The sequence below is a fragment of the Elephas maximus genome, chromosome 25 (genome assembly GCF_024166365.1).
Source record: "Elephas maximus indicus isolate mEleMax1 chromosome 25, mEleMax1 primary haplotype, whole genome shotgun sequence".
NCBI classification, from domain to species: domain Eukaryota; kingdom Metazoa; phylum Chordata; class Mammalia; order Proboscidea; family Elephantidae; genus Elephas; species Elephas maximus.
In genome coordinates, this window is record NC_064843.1 from 59,051,539 (window position 1) to 59,064,272 (window position 12,734).

The 12,734-nt window shown below is 42.3% G+C and overlaps 1 protein-coding gene and 1 pseudogene across 3 annotated transcripts in view; both read right to left on the reverse strand.

The window, feature by feature from the left end:
* DZANK1 (double zinc ribbon and ankyrin repeat domains 1) overlaps positions 1-12,734 on the reverse strand; it is a 117,476-nt gene that overhangs the window by 22,705 nt on the left and 82,037 nt on the right. For 2 of the 3 annotated variants that reach the window (XM_049869995.1, XM_049869996.1), the window contains exons 20-21: positions 11,492-11,566; positions 9,774-11,094 (exon numbers count right to left, since the gene is read on the reverse strand). In XM_049869995.1, coding sequence (XP_049725952.1) covers positions 10,929-11,094; positions 11,492-11,566 — 241 coding nt within the window. In that variant the 3' untranslated portion in view covers positions 9,774-10,928. Of the gene's footprint in view, positions 1-9,773; positions 11,095-11,491; positions 11,567-12,734 lie in introns of those variants that run through there. The other variant, XM_049869997.1, reaches the window with a different exon arrangement.
* Positions 3,903-4,529, reverse strand: LOC126067779 (peptidyl-prolyl cis-trans isomerase A-like; annotated as a pseudogene).

Consider the following 12,734-nt stretch of genomic DNA (forward strand, 5'->3'; position numbering starts at 1 on the left):
GTTGTGATGTGGCCCTTCTCGTTTCTTATTCGGGTTATTTGTTTCCTTTCCTGTATTTCTTTAGTCAGTCTGGCCAATGGTTTATCAATTTTGTTAATTTTTCCGAAGAACCAGCTTTGTTAATTCTTTCAATTGTTTTTCTGTTCTCTAATTCATTTAGTTCAGCTCTAATTTTTATTATTTGTTTTCTTCTGGTGCGTGATGGATTCTTTTGTTGCTCACTTTCTATTTGTTCAAGTTGTAGGGACAGTTCTCTGATTTTGGCTCTTTGTTCTTTTTGTATGTGTGCATTTATCGATATAAATATCGATATAAATTGTTCTTTTTGTATGTGTGCATTTATCGATATAAATTGGCCTCTGAGCACTGCTTTTGCTGTGTCCCAGAGGTTTTGATAGGAAGTATTTTCATTCTCGTTGCATTCTATGAATTTCCTTATTCCCTCCTTGATGTCTTCTATAACCCAGTCTTTTTTCAGGAGGGTATTGTTCAGTTTCCAAGTATTTGATTTCTTTTCCCTAATTTTTCTGTTATTGATTTCCATTTTTATGGCCTTGTGGTCTGAGAAGATGCTTTGTAATATTTCGATGTTTTGGATTCTGCAAAGGTTTGTTTTATGACCTAATATGTGGTCTATTCTAGAGAATGTTCCATGTGCGCTAGAAAAAAAAGTATACTTTGCCGCAGTTGGGTGGAGAGTTCTGTATAAGTCAATGAGGTCAAGTTGGTTGATTGTTGTAATTAGGTCTTCCGTGTCTCTATTGAGCTTCTTACTGGATGTCCTGTCCTTCTCCGAAAGTGGTGTGTTGAAGTCTCCTACTATAATTGTGGAGGTGTCTATCTCACTTTTCAGTTCTGTTAAAATTTGATTTATGTATCTTGCAGCCCTGTCATTGGGTGCATAAATATTTAATATGGTTATGTCTTCCTGATCGATTGTCCCTTTTATCATCATGTAGTGTTCTTCTTTATCCTTTGTGGTGGATTTAAGTCTAAAGTCTATTTTGTCAGAAATTAATATTGCTACTCGTCTTCTTTTTTGCTTATTGTTTGCTTGATATATTTTTTTCCATCCTTTGAGTTTTAGTTTCTTTGTGTCTCTAAGTCTAAGGTGTGTCTCTTGTAGGCAGCATATAAACGGATCATGTTTCTTTATCCAGTCCGAGACTCTCTGTCTCTTTATTGGTGCATTTAATCCATTTACATTGAGCGTAATTATAGATAAATAAGTGTTTAGTGTTGTCATTTTGATGCCTTTTTATGTGTGTTGTTGACAATTTCATTTTTCCTCATACTTCTTTGTGCTGAGACGTTTTTCTTAGTAAATTGTGAGATCCTCATTTTCGTAGTGTTTGACTTTATGTTTGTTGAGTCGTTATGTTTTTCTTGGCTTTTATCTTGAGTTATGGAGTTGTTATACCTCTTTGTGGTTACCTTATTATTTACCCCTATTTTTCTAAGTAAAAACCTAACTTGTATTGTTCTGTATCGCCTTGTATCACTCTCCATATGGCAGTTCTATGCCACCTGTATTTAGTCCCTCTTTTTGATTATTGTGATCTTTTACATATTGACTTCAGTGATTCCCTGTTAGGAGCATTTTTTTTTTAATTAATCTTAATTTGTTTTTGTGATTTCTCTATTTGAGTTGATATCAGGATGTTCTGTTTTGTGACCTTGTGTTGTGCTGGTATCTGATATTATTGGTTTTCTGACCAAACAATATCCTTTAGTATTTCTTGTAGCTTTGGTTTGGTTTTTGCAAATTCTCTAAGCTTGTGTTTATCTGTAAATATCTTAATTTCTCCTTCATATTTCAGAGAGAGTTTTGCTGGATATATGATCCTTGGTTGGCAGTTTTTCTCCTTCAGTGTTCTGTATATGTTGTCCCATTCCCTTCTTGCCTGCATGGTTTCTGCTGAGTAGTCTGAACTTATTCTTATTGATCCTCCCTTGAAGGAAACCTTTCTTTTCTCCCTGGCTGCTTTTAAAATTTTCTCTTTATCTTTGGTTTTGGCAAGTTTGATGATAATATGTCTTGGTGTTTTTCTTTTTGGATCAATCTTAAATGGGGTTCGATGAGCATCTTGGATAGATATCCTTTCGTCTTTCATGATGTTAGGGAAGTTTTCTGTCAGGAGATCTTCAACTATTTTCTCTGTGTTTTCTGTCCTCCCTCCCTGTTCTGGGACTCCAATCACACGCAAGTTATCCTTCTTGATAGAGTCCCACATGATTCTTAGGGTTTCTTCATTTTTTTAATTCTTCTATCTGATTTTTTTTCAGCTATGTTGGTGTTAATTCCCTGGTCGTCCAGATTTCCCAGTCTGCATTCTAATTGCTCGAGTCTGCTCCTCTGACTTCCTATTGCGTTGTCTAATTCTGTAATTTTATTGTTAATCTTTTGGATTTCTACATGCTGTCTCTCTATGGATTCTTGCAACTTATTAATTTTTCCACTATGTTCTTGAATAATCTTTTTGAGTTCTTCAACTGTTTTATCAGTGTGTTCCTTGGCTTTTTCTGCAGTTTTCTGAGTCTGGCTGTGCCCAGGAAAAGTAGGAGACTTCCCAGTTTCTTGTAAAATTCCAGCCTGAAATATCTGTGCCTTTTGTCTTGTCCTTTATGGTCAAGTGAAGGAGCAGGAGTGAGCAGAGAAGGAACAGTTGGGCCCATGTCTTTTATGGAGAGGAAATCTTCAAGAAGTTTGGGACTGGAGCATTGGCAAGAAACTGGGAAAATCTTTTCAATTTTGTAGTTCGCCAAGGTTAAAGCAGAAACCTGAGTATGATGAGTTAAAAACAGACAAGAGGAAAAAGCAAGTAATGTGAGTTCTTGGGACTCTGTGAAGAGAAGAATTGGAGAAAAATGAAAAATGATGCTGGATATACTCCAGAAAGGAGAGGGTTACCTTCATGGCACCATGCCCAGTACACCTAAAGCTGGATCCCTGGTACCAGCTAGAGAAGCCACATCACTGGATCATAGCCAAAGAAAAGTCCCTGTCCACAGGGAAGTCAGTACATACTAAAGTGTTTGTGCTCCTAGTATCCGGGTTGTGAGACCCCGAATGTAGTGACTTTGAGGTATACAGTTACATGAGACAGGTGGTTCTGGGACACTATGTGCATGGTGACTTAAGGGTTAAGTAGGCATCTGCGGGTGATCTGTAAATCAGCCACACAAATACCACCTTAAACAAACATGGTTTAATTTACAGATGGCTGAAAGCACCTCAGTTTGGGGAAATCCTTAAACATAAGGATTTGCTACCTAATATCCTTATGCCATTTTCAGCATCTCTATTGAGCAGTTTTCAGAGTAAAGAACCTCAGACTGATGACCTTATTTCCAAGGCAGCTCCTTCTTTGTCACTGCAGCATAATGTCAATTCCTTTTCTCCATGTTTTCACTATAACACAACCCTAAATTGTGTTTTATTGACTATGCAAAGGCATTCAACTGTGTGGATCATAACAAATTATGGGTAACATTGCAAAGAATGGGAATTCCAGAACACTTACATATTTTACGCAAATAACCCATGCTGTTTGTTTTTGTAAGCACACTATGCTAATTTTTTTACATGTTGGCAAACAAACATAGAAGGTGCACCTTATTTGCATAGAAATACGCTAATTGTGCTCATGCAAAACCTGTAGATAGACCAAGAGGCAGTCACTCAAACAGAACAGGGGGATACTGCATGGTTTAAAATCAGGAAAGCTGTGCTTCAGGGTTGCATTCTTTCACCATACTTATTCAATCTGTATTTTGAGCATATAATCCGAGAAGCTGGGCTGTATGAAGAAGAACACAGCATCAGGATTGGAAGAAAACTAACAACCCACAATATGCAGGTGACACAACATTGCTTGCTGAAAATGAAGAGGATTACAGGATATTGCAAGTACACTGAGGGTAGAAGGGTGATCCCTCAAGCTACAGAAGGCATTTCTGGTGGTTAAGATAAAACATGAAATACAGATCAAATTTATTAGAGTTGTTCACAGTCAGCAATGATGATCTTCTTGCTGGTCTTGCCGTTCCTGGACCCAAGGTGCTTCATGCCTTCTTTCACCTTGCCAAGGACCACATGCTTGCCATCCAACCATTCAGTCTTAGCAGTGCAGATAAAAAACTGGGAACCATTTGCACGTGGGTACAGCATTTGCCATGGACAGGCTGCCGGGATCTGTATGCTTCAAGATGAAGTTCTCATCATGAAACTTCTCCCTGTAGGTGGACTTGCCGCCAGTGCCATTATGGCATGTTAAGTCACCACCCTGGCACATAAACCCAGGAATAATTCTGTGAAAGCAGGGAACTTTATAACCAACGCTTTCTCCCTAGTGCTCAGAAAGCAAAAGTTTTCTGCTGTCTGTGGAGCTTTTATTTGCAAACAGGTGGATCGAAATACACGGTGGGGTTGACCACGGCTGGGAGCAGCAGGACCAGATAAGGATGCAGATTTGGGTGGGCAGTGTCTGCAAAGCCTGAAATTGTCAACTCTTGAGGGAAATTTTGGCAATATTTTTCAATTTTCAAAATAGGCAAACCCTTAAATCCAGTAATTAGATATCTGTAAACTGACACATGACTAGGGATGTTGATTGTTGTTGCTGTTAGGTACCATCGGGTCTATTTCCACTCATCATGACCCTATGTGACAAAGTAGAACTGCCCCATTGGGTTTTCTAGGTTGTGGCTGCTAACTGAAAGGTAAGTGGTTCGAACCCACCAGCTGCTCCGGAGAGAAAAAATGTGATGATCTGCTTCGTAAAGATTTACAGCCTTGAAAACCCGGTGGTAGAGGTTCTCCTCTGTCCTATATAGTCACTATGAGTCAGAATCCACTCAAGGGCAACAGGAATCTCTACAGGAGCAGACCGCCAGGTCTTTCTCCCAAGGAACAGCTGGTGGGTTCCAGTTACCAACCTTTCGTTTAGGAGCCAAGCACTTAGCTGTTGCACAACCAGGGCTCCTTGGAATGTCGATTAGCTCTGTTAAATCTGTTAAAACAACGATGATTTAGCCAAACTTTGTAATATTTAAAAACACTTAAAAAGAACTAAGTTAATCTACAAATAATGGAAAGATCCTTAAGATGTATAAATGAATCAAATCATTTACAAAATAATATATGTAGTATTTAATTTGATGAGAAAACTATATATTTTATCTGGGCCTAAATTATTAAAAAAAAAAACTTTCCAAAGGCTACACATAGACTGTTAACAGTGGCTAATGCTGGGAATTATGGCAGCCCAGGAAAGGGACTTCCCTTTTTTGCATAGTAAAATGTTGTTTTTTAATTTTTGCAATAAAAATTTTATTTCAGTATCATACATAAAATAAAAACTAAAAAATTAACTAGTATTATGTATGTAATTAAAACATTCTATTAAAACTAGTGAATTTCTAGAATAGCCTTGATTAAAAAACAAAAGGAAAATAACAGGTCTTGGTGAGGATGTGGATAAATTGGAAACTTTGGAAACTTCATCCGTTGCTGGCAGGAAAGCAAAATGGTACAGCTGCTGTGGAAGACAGTGTGGCAGGTCCTCAAAAGTTAAGCATAGAACTACCATATGACTCAGCCAGCAATCCCAATCCTAGACATGTACCCAAATGAATTGAAAGCAGGAACACAAATGGAAACCTGTACACCAAGGTTCACTGCAGCACTACTCACAATTGCCAAAAGGTGGGAACAACCTAAATGCTCAACAGATGAACAAAATGTGTTACATATATACAATGGAATATTATTCAACCATAAAGAGAAACGAAGTCCTAGTACATGCCACAATATAGATAGCCTTGAAACCACCATGCTGAGTGAAATAAGTTAGTCACGAAAGGATAAATCCACTAGGATCTCACCTATATGGAAGGGGCAAATATATAGAAACCAGAGCTTACTAGTGGCCAACAGGGGTAGGAGGCAGAAGCAAAGAGGGAGTCATTGCTTAGGGGGCACCGAGTTTCTCTTAATGGTGGTGGAGTACTTTGGAAAAGGACGGCAATAATGTCTGCACAACCTGATGGATGCAGTCAATGTCAACGAATTGTCCGTGTAAAAGCTGTTGAATTGCCAAATGTTTTACTATGTTACTTTTATCACAATTTCAAAAACTTATTAAAAAACTAGTGACTTGATATCCCTACTAACAGAAATATAGCAGGTAAAATGTATGTAGTATAATAAAACATTTTCGATATTTTATTAAAAGAATAGAGACAAAGTAAAAAGGAAAACTGAGTCAATTCCATTAGGTAAACAATGTCCCACATCGACACCTTTCCCCTGAGAAAGGGAGATCACAAGGTGTGGGAAGGGAGGCCCGATGGGGTGGGGGGCATGCCTGAGAAGTGGGGGGTATGGGAAAATGAGGAGGAGACTTGGGGTCAGGCAAGGGTTTGTGGGAAATGGATGGAAAAAAGCAGCTGAGGGGGAGAAAGTAAAGAAGGAGATGAGGGAAGAAAAACGAGATGGAAGAGGAGAGAAAAGGAACTGTGTTTCACTGGCCATTCAGATAAGAAACTGGTAGGTTTCAGAAGCATTCCCAAGGAATATCCAAATATTTTGCCTTTGCATTACCCAGAGCAGATGCTGACAGATTTAGGGAACTAAATATATTTATTCAGATGCTGAGTGTATGTGTCAAGCTAAGTACGTATTCCAGGTTGAATTCCCAGTACTCCATTCACCCCAGGCATGGATCTTCAACAGCACCGGGAGCAGAAGAAAGGAGCGGCCCCCAGGCCACTCCTCTCTCTCATCAGGAATGCTGCTGCCCTGGCCATGGCTCTGGGCTCCCAGGCCCCCTCTTCTTTTTGTGGGACACAATGCCCAGCAGTTCAGAGCATCTGTGTGTACATTCAAGAAGGCGAACACCCACCGAGAGATCCAAGGTGTATGTGGCCCTTTGGCCCTCCTATTGGGGTCTAAGTGAAAGGCGGGGGACAGCACAGAATGGACGTTTCACCTCACCTGATGCTCCTACAAGGCCACATGCCCTTGGAAAGTCCCAAACGGGCACTGTTTGAATTGACTTGAGGAACCAAGCTGTGGGTAAAAATCCAAGGAACCCTCTTAATGTTTTACTTGGTCAGGGTAGGAATCCAAGAAACCCTCTTTATGTTTTATTTGCCCAGGAAAAAGCAGAAACCTAGCTCAGAGGCGGTCAAAGAAGGTGGCAAGAAGGAAGTGATGTGAACCCTTGAGGCCCTGCCTCTGAAGAGACGACTTGGAGACAACTGGAAGAAAATGACTCTGTGAATTTTCCCAGCAAGAGAGAACTTTTCTCTGAATGGGCAGGCTGGCCAGAGCCAGGGGCAGATTATCCAATAGGCAAGGTAAGCACGGTGCTTCTCTTTCTCACCAGATCATGTGTAGTGAACGATTTCACATTTTTTTCACCACAGCAAAGATTTGGCTTCTAGGTATGGCTGGCATCTGTCTCTCTCCCAACCCTACAGCACCTTCCTACACAATCAAAACCTCTTTTCAACTTTACAATCCCTGACGAGGGCGGATGACCCAGTAAGTAAGGTAAAAAAAAAAAAAGGGTAAGCACAGGCTTACTTGTGCTTGCTTACTAATCTGCAGTGAACAATTTTTGATGTAGTGAAACCTGTGTGAAATTGTTCACTACAGATGATCTAGTAAGCACCGTGCTTACCTTACCTATCGGATAATGGGCCCCTGGTCAGAGCCCCTGAGCCAAGTCCTGCCACAGGCTCTGAGGAGGCACTCTTTGTGGTTTGCAGACATGGCGAAGCCACCCTGACAGAGATGCAGGCTTCAGACTGCGCGTCTGTGCTTCTAGGACCCAGCAGCATGGGGCTGAGAATGCAATGACCTCCATCCAGGTATATTATCACACAAGGTAGGGGGCTCTAAGACGGGGGTAGCCACTCACCACATGAAGCAATTGACCACTTAAAATGTAGTGAGTCTAAATGAAGATGTGTGCAAATGTAAAATGCATACCAGATTTCAAAGAATTAGTATAAAAAATGTAAAATACCTGAAATATCACATTACTAAGGTTTACCTTGAGGGAGACCCTCAGTGAGATGGATTGACACAACAGTTGCAACAACGGACTCACACGTAGCAGCGATCACGAAGCCGGTGCAGGACCGGGCAACGTCTTGCTGTACGTGGGGTCGCCGTGAGTCAGGGCCAACTCGATGGCAGCTAACGACGGCAACAATTTTTATACTGATCACATGTTGAAATAACATTGTGGTGATACCGGAATAAATAAAGGTAAAATTAATTTCACCGGTTTCTTTGTACTTTTTAATGTGGCTATCAGAAAATTTAAAATTACCTATGTGGTTTGCATTATATTTCTATTGGACCGTGGTCCTCTAAACACAAAGATACTCTGATTCTAGAGAATATGAAGAACTTCCTCCCAATAAATAAGAAAAATATGAAGTGCTCAATTGACCAATGAACACATGGAAGCTTGCGCATCTCAATGGTAAGGAAAGAACGATAAACTCCAGGTGACTGGAGTGCTCTAGGGACATGGGACAAAGCCACAAAGCAGGAACAGTCCCTCCAAGAAGAGCGACCAGACCTCAGGAAGAGGCAGCAGGGGTGCCAGATCCAGGAAGGACATGGAGCCCAAGCCATTAACCACTGGGCAGTTGCTGTCACCTCCATGGCCCTAGGCTGAGAGCCACTGAAAACAGCCGAGCAGGTCCTGAAGCCCTGAGCACCAACCACAGGGCCTGAGCTGAGTTTCCAGGTGAGGGTTCAAAGGTCAGGGTCTCTCCTGCTCTCCCTGGCGTGCACATGCTGGCTCACCTGTGGGTGTGGGCTCACCTGTGGGTGTGGGCTCACCTGTGGGTGTCGGCAGCAGCAGGGCCATAGCACCTCCAGCTCCTCCACATTCAGGGTGAGGGACTAACTGTGGCAAACAGAGGTACACATCCATACCCCCTTGGAAAGACTGGAAGCCTCACCCTTGGGAATGCAGTCAGCACACAGCCTCCAGCCACTAGCAACTTCAGGGTCTGCCTGGGGGTGCTCACTTCAGGTCCCACCCTGTGTTCTTGGATCTTAAATATCACACTGCCATCAGGTTTAGTCTCATTTTAAATGAGGTTTGATCTGAAGGAGTAAAATTCAAGAGTAGTGATTTGCACAGGCCTTGGGTGTTAAGAGAAAGCAAAGAACCCTAAGATGAGGTGTCAAGGGGTCGCAGTATGGATTCCTATCTGGCAAGCAGACACTAGGAGGACCTCTTGGGTACACAGGCAGGACACTCCACCACCGAGTATGGAAAACCCAAGAAACATTGACTACATGGTGCCTGCACTCAAGTTCTGAAATTTACCCCCAAGAGACCCAAGAGGGTTGTTTGTGGAACCCACGGGTCCACAGGGCCTTCTCTGCTCCCTGAGGTCTGGGGTAATTGTCTGGAACTCCATACCCCCTCCTGGACCTGCAGTTCCGGAGCCTGTGGTGTGTGGGCCGCATCAGGTGCCCTACACTCACCTTCAGCACATGATGAAACTGCTTCACCCCACCTTCCAAATCTCATGCAGTTTCTCTCGAAGCCAACCATAAACCAAACCACACAGGAAAGAGAATTCTGGGAAAGGTACACAGTTCCAGCTTAGGTAAACTGACGCAGTGCAAACAACCACAGACAACCAAACCAGACGATCGTGCTGCACTGGTCTCTCTGAACTAGTAAAAATGCAACGGCCTCCCTTCTTGCAGACTAAGATGCAGGCTCCCTTCCGCTTCAGGGAGGGAAACCCCAGAGCTGGCCATCTGCTTAACTTCCATTGCCTTTGTCCCTGTTCTCCCTACTGAAAACCCGAACCTAGTGCCGTCGAGTTCTGACTCATAGTGACCCTACAGGACAGAGTAGAACTGCTCCATAGAGTTTCCAAGGAGCGCCTGGTGGACTCAAACTGCTGACCCTTTGTTTAGCAGCTGTAGCACTTAACCACTACGCCACCAGGGTTTCCCTCTCCCTACTGAAGGCCACGCCATCTGGGGGAATGAAGTGCAGGCAATAATAGTATTAACTGTCACAATAAGTCTATTATTTATTGTGCTAAAGCCCCATGTGTCACACGCTTACATCCATTAACGGAAGCAGTTTAGGGCCTCCACAACTAGTGTTACCACCCAAAGAATGAAATGAAGATCGGAAAAGGGAATAAGTCAAAATTACGACATATTCCTGCAAATGGTTTATTCAAAGCTACTGGGTTAACCAAAGAACAAACTGTAACAAATAGGAATACTAAGGAATTCAATATAAGACAGGGTTTTAAAAAAAAAAAAAGTTTAATTTTTATGTACTATTTTGAACCACCTACAAGATCCATTAAGCAAAAGGAACAAGCTGCAGGACAGTGTTGGTTTGCTACTATTTATGCTAAAAGAGGGAAAAGAATGTATGTATCTATATTTTCTGTATATTCTATAGGTAGGTATTTCTTTATACTCCTGTACTCTCTCTGGGAAGACACAGATGACACTGGTGTCACTGGTGGCCTCTGAGGAGGGGAATTAGGTGGCTATGGGGCAGGAATGAGAGGGAGACTTTTCACTGTATAATAGTTTATACCTTTTAGCTTTGAATGATATGCAATTATTATCTATTGAAAAATAAATTAAAACTTAAGAAGAACATTCTGAAAAAAAAAACAACAACAAACAATAAACCATTAAAAAGCAAATATTGAGCTCATCACAATCCAAGGTATGCTGGGAAATGCCCATGTGGTTTTGGCGGCTTACACCACTGTCATATCATTAAAAAAAAAAAATCACATTAGTTCCTCTCAACTTCAATTCTCAAATACATGTTTCAGAAAGAAAGGCACAAAAGAAAGCCAGAGCTGGGTGGTTTCTCAGAGGATACCTGTGGTGGTCCTCAGGTCTAACAGTCATCCAGGCTGAGGCTTCTGGACTGGACAAATTGGTCCAGGGGCCCTTGGCCAAGCTTAGCAGCGAAGAAGGAGATGATGAGGTCATCCCCCATCTCCAGAGCCAGGTCATATGCTGTCTGGCCTTTCGTGTTCTTCTTTTGGATGCTTGCGTTGCATCTGTGAAGGAAATGGACATGAGCTGAAGGACTCGGGTACTTGAACCTGAGGGCCTGATTCTTCTCTGCAACAGAGACCGGTCTGGACACCTCCCAGGCTGACCTCCCAAAACTGTCCCCAGGAGGCCACCATGACCTCAGTTTTTGGGGTGTTTCTACCCTGAGACCTTTTGAGGGCTCTGTGATTTCAAAATGATCAATCACTAGCCCTGGTATTGGTTCCCTTTGCATCAAAGTCTAGAAATGAGTGTGTTTAATGAGGGCAACATTGTCATTGTGCTTTTAAAAGCCCTCAGTGTCCCATGAACTATGGTGTGATGGTAGCCTGTGTCACAGGGACTGACCAGTGGGGCTCACTGTGGCCCTCAAATGTGTTCCCAAAAGGCCAGGGAACATACCCCAGTAAAGCAGCAATGCACTTCCTTCCTTCCAGGCCAAGCAGAGTTGCTTCATGAAGAGCTGTATTTCTGAGCCTGTTTAGGGGAAAGAAAATCATTCTTGGTTAAATCCTTGGTAGCATCACTGGGAAACTGGAGAGGGAGCATGGGATCAAAGGGAGCCTTGGTTTCACCCAATCACCTACTGAACTAACCTGGAAAAACCTCTGCAGTCTTCCCTCTCTGCCCCTTTTCTTGGAGACATACAGTGATAGTGGGTAAGATTTGAGACTAGATAGTTCATCTGTACTACTATGATGGCTTGTATGTTGCTGTGATTCTGGGAGCTATACAAGTATTTTAAGTATCAGCAGGGTCACCCGTAATGGACAGATTTCGGTGTAGCTTCCAGACTAAGACTAGGAAGAAATACATAGCCATCTACTTCCAAAAATTCTGACTCACTTGCTTTGGACATGTCATCAGGAGGGATCAACTGCTAGAGGAGGACAACATGTGTGGTGAAGTACAGGGCCAGGGACAGCATGGGAGACTGATGGGTAAGGTTGTACGTCAAATTGGCTGGACCATAATTCTCAGTTTTTTGGCAGTTATGAAATGATGTAATCATCTTCCGTGATGTGATCTGATGTGATCAACCAATCAGTTGTAAGGGGAGTTTCTTTGGGGGTGTGGCCTGCATCCAATACATATATGGATGTTGTGGCAAAGCTCACTTGCTTGCTCTAGGTCTGGCAACCGGCTCATCATCATCTGATCACTGGTTATTGGGACTTGAGACAGCTGCCTGCCATACTGCCAGCCAATCTTGGAATCTGTCATCTTCTGCAGCCTGCTGTCTGACCTGCTGATCTTGGGTTCATCAGCCCCCGCAGCTACGTGAGTCAGGAGAAGCCTCTGGCCTGATGCCTGACCCACAGACCTGGGATTTATCAACCTCTACAACCATGTGAGCTATTTCCTAGGGATAAACATCTCTCCCTCTCTTTCTCTACATATTATATATATATATAGACAGAGAAAGTCCACGAGAGCCAACCTATGACCTTGAGTATATCCCACATGAATTTAGAAACCATCTCAAGAATATATTTGACGCACTGAACATTAATGACCAAAGATAAAACGAGTTGCAGAATGACATCAAGGACATCATACATGGAGAAAGCAGAGGTCATTAAAAGAACAGGAAAAAAAGAAAAGATCAAAACGCATGTCAAAACAGACTCTGAAACTTGCTCTT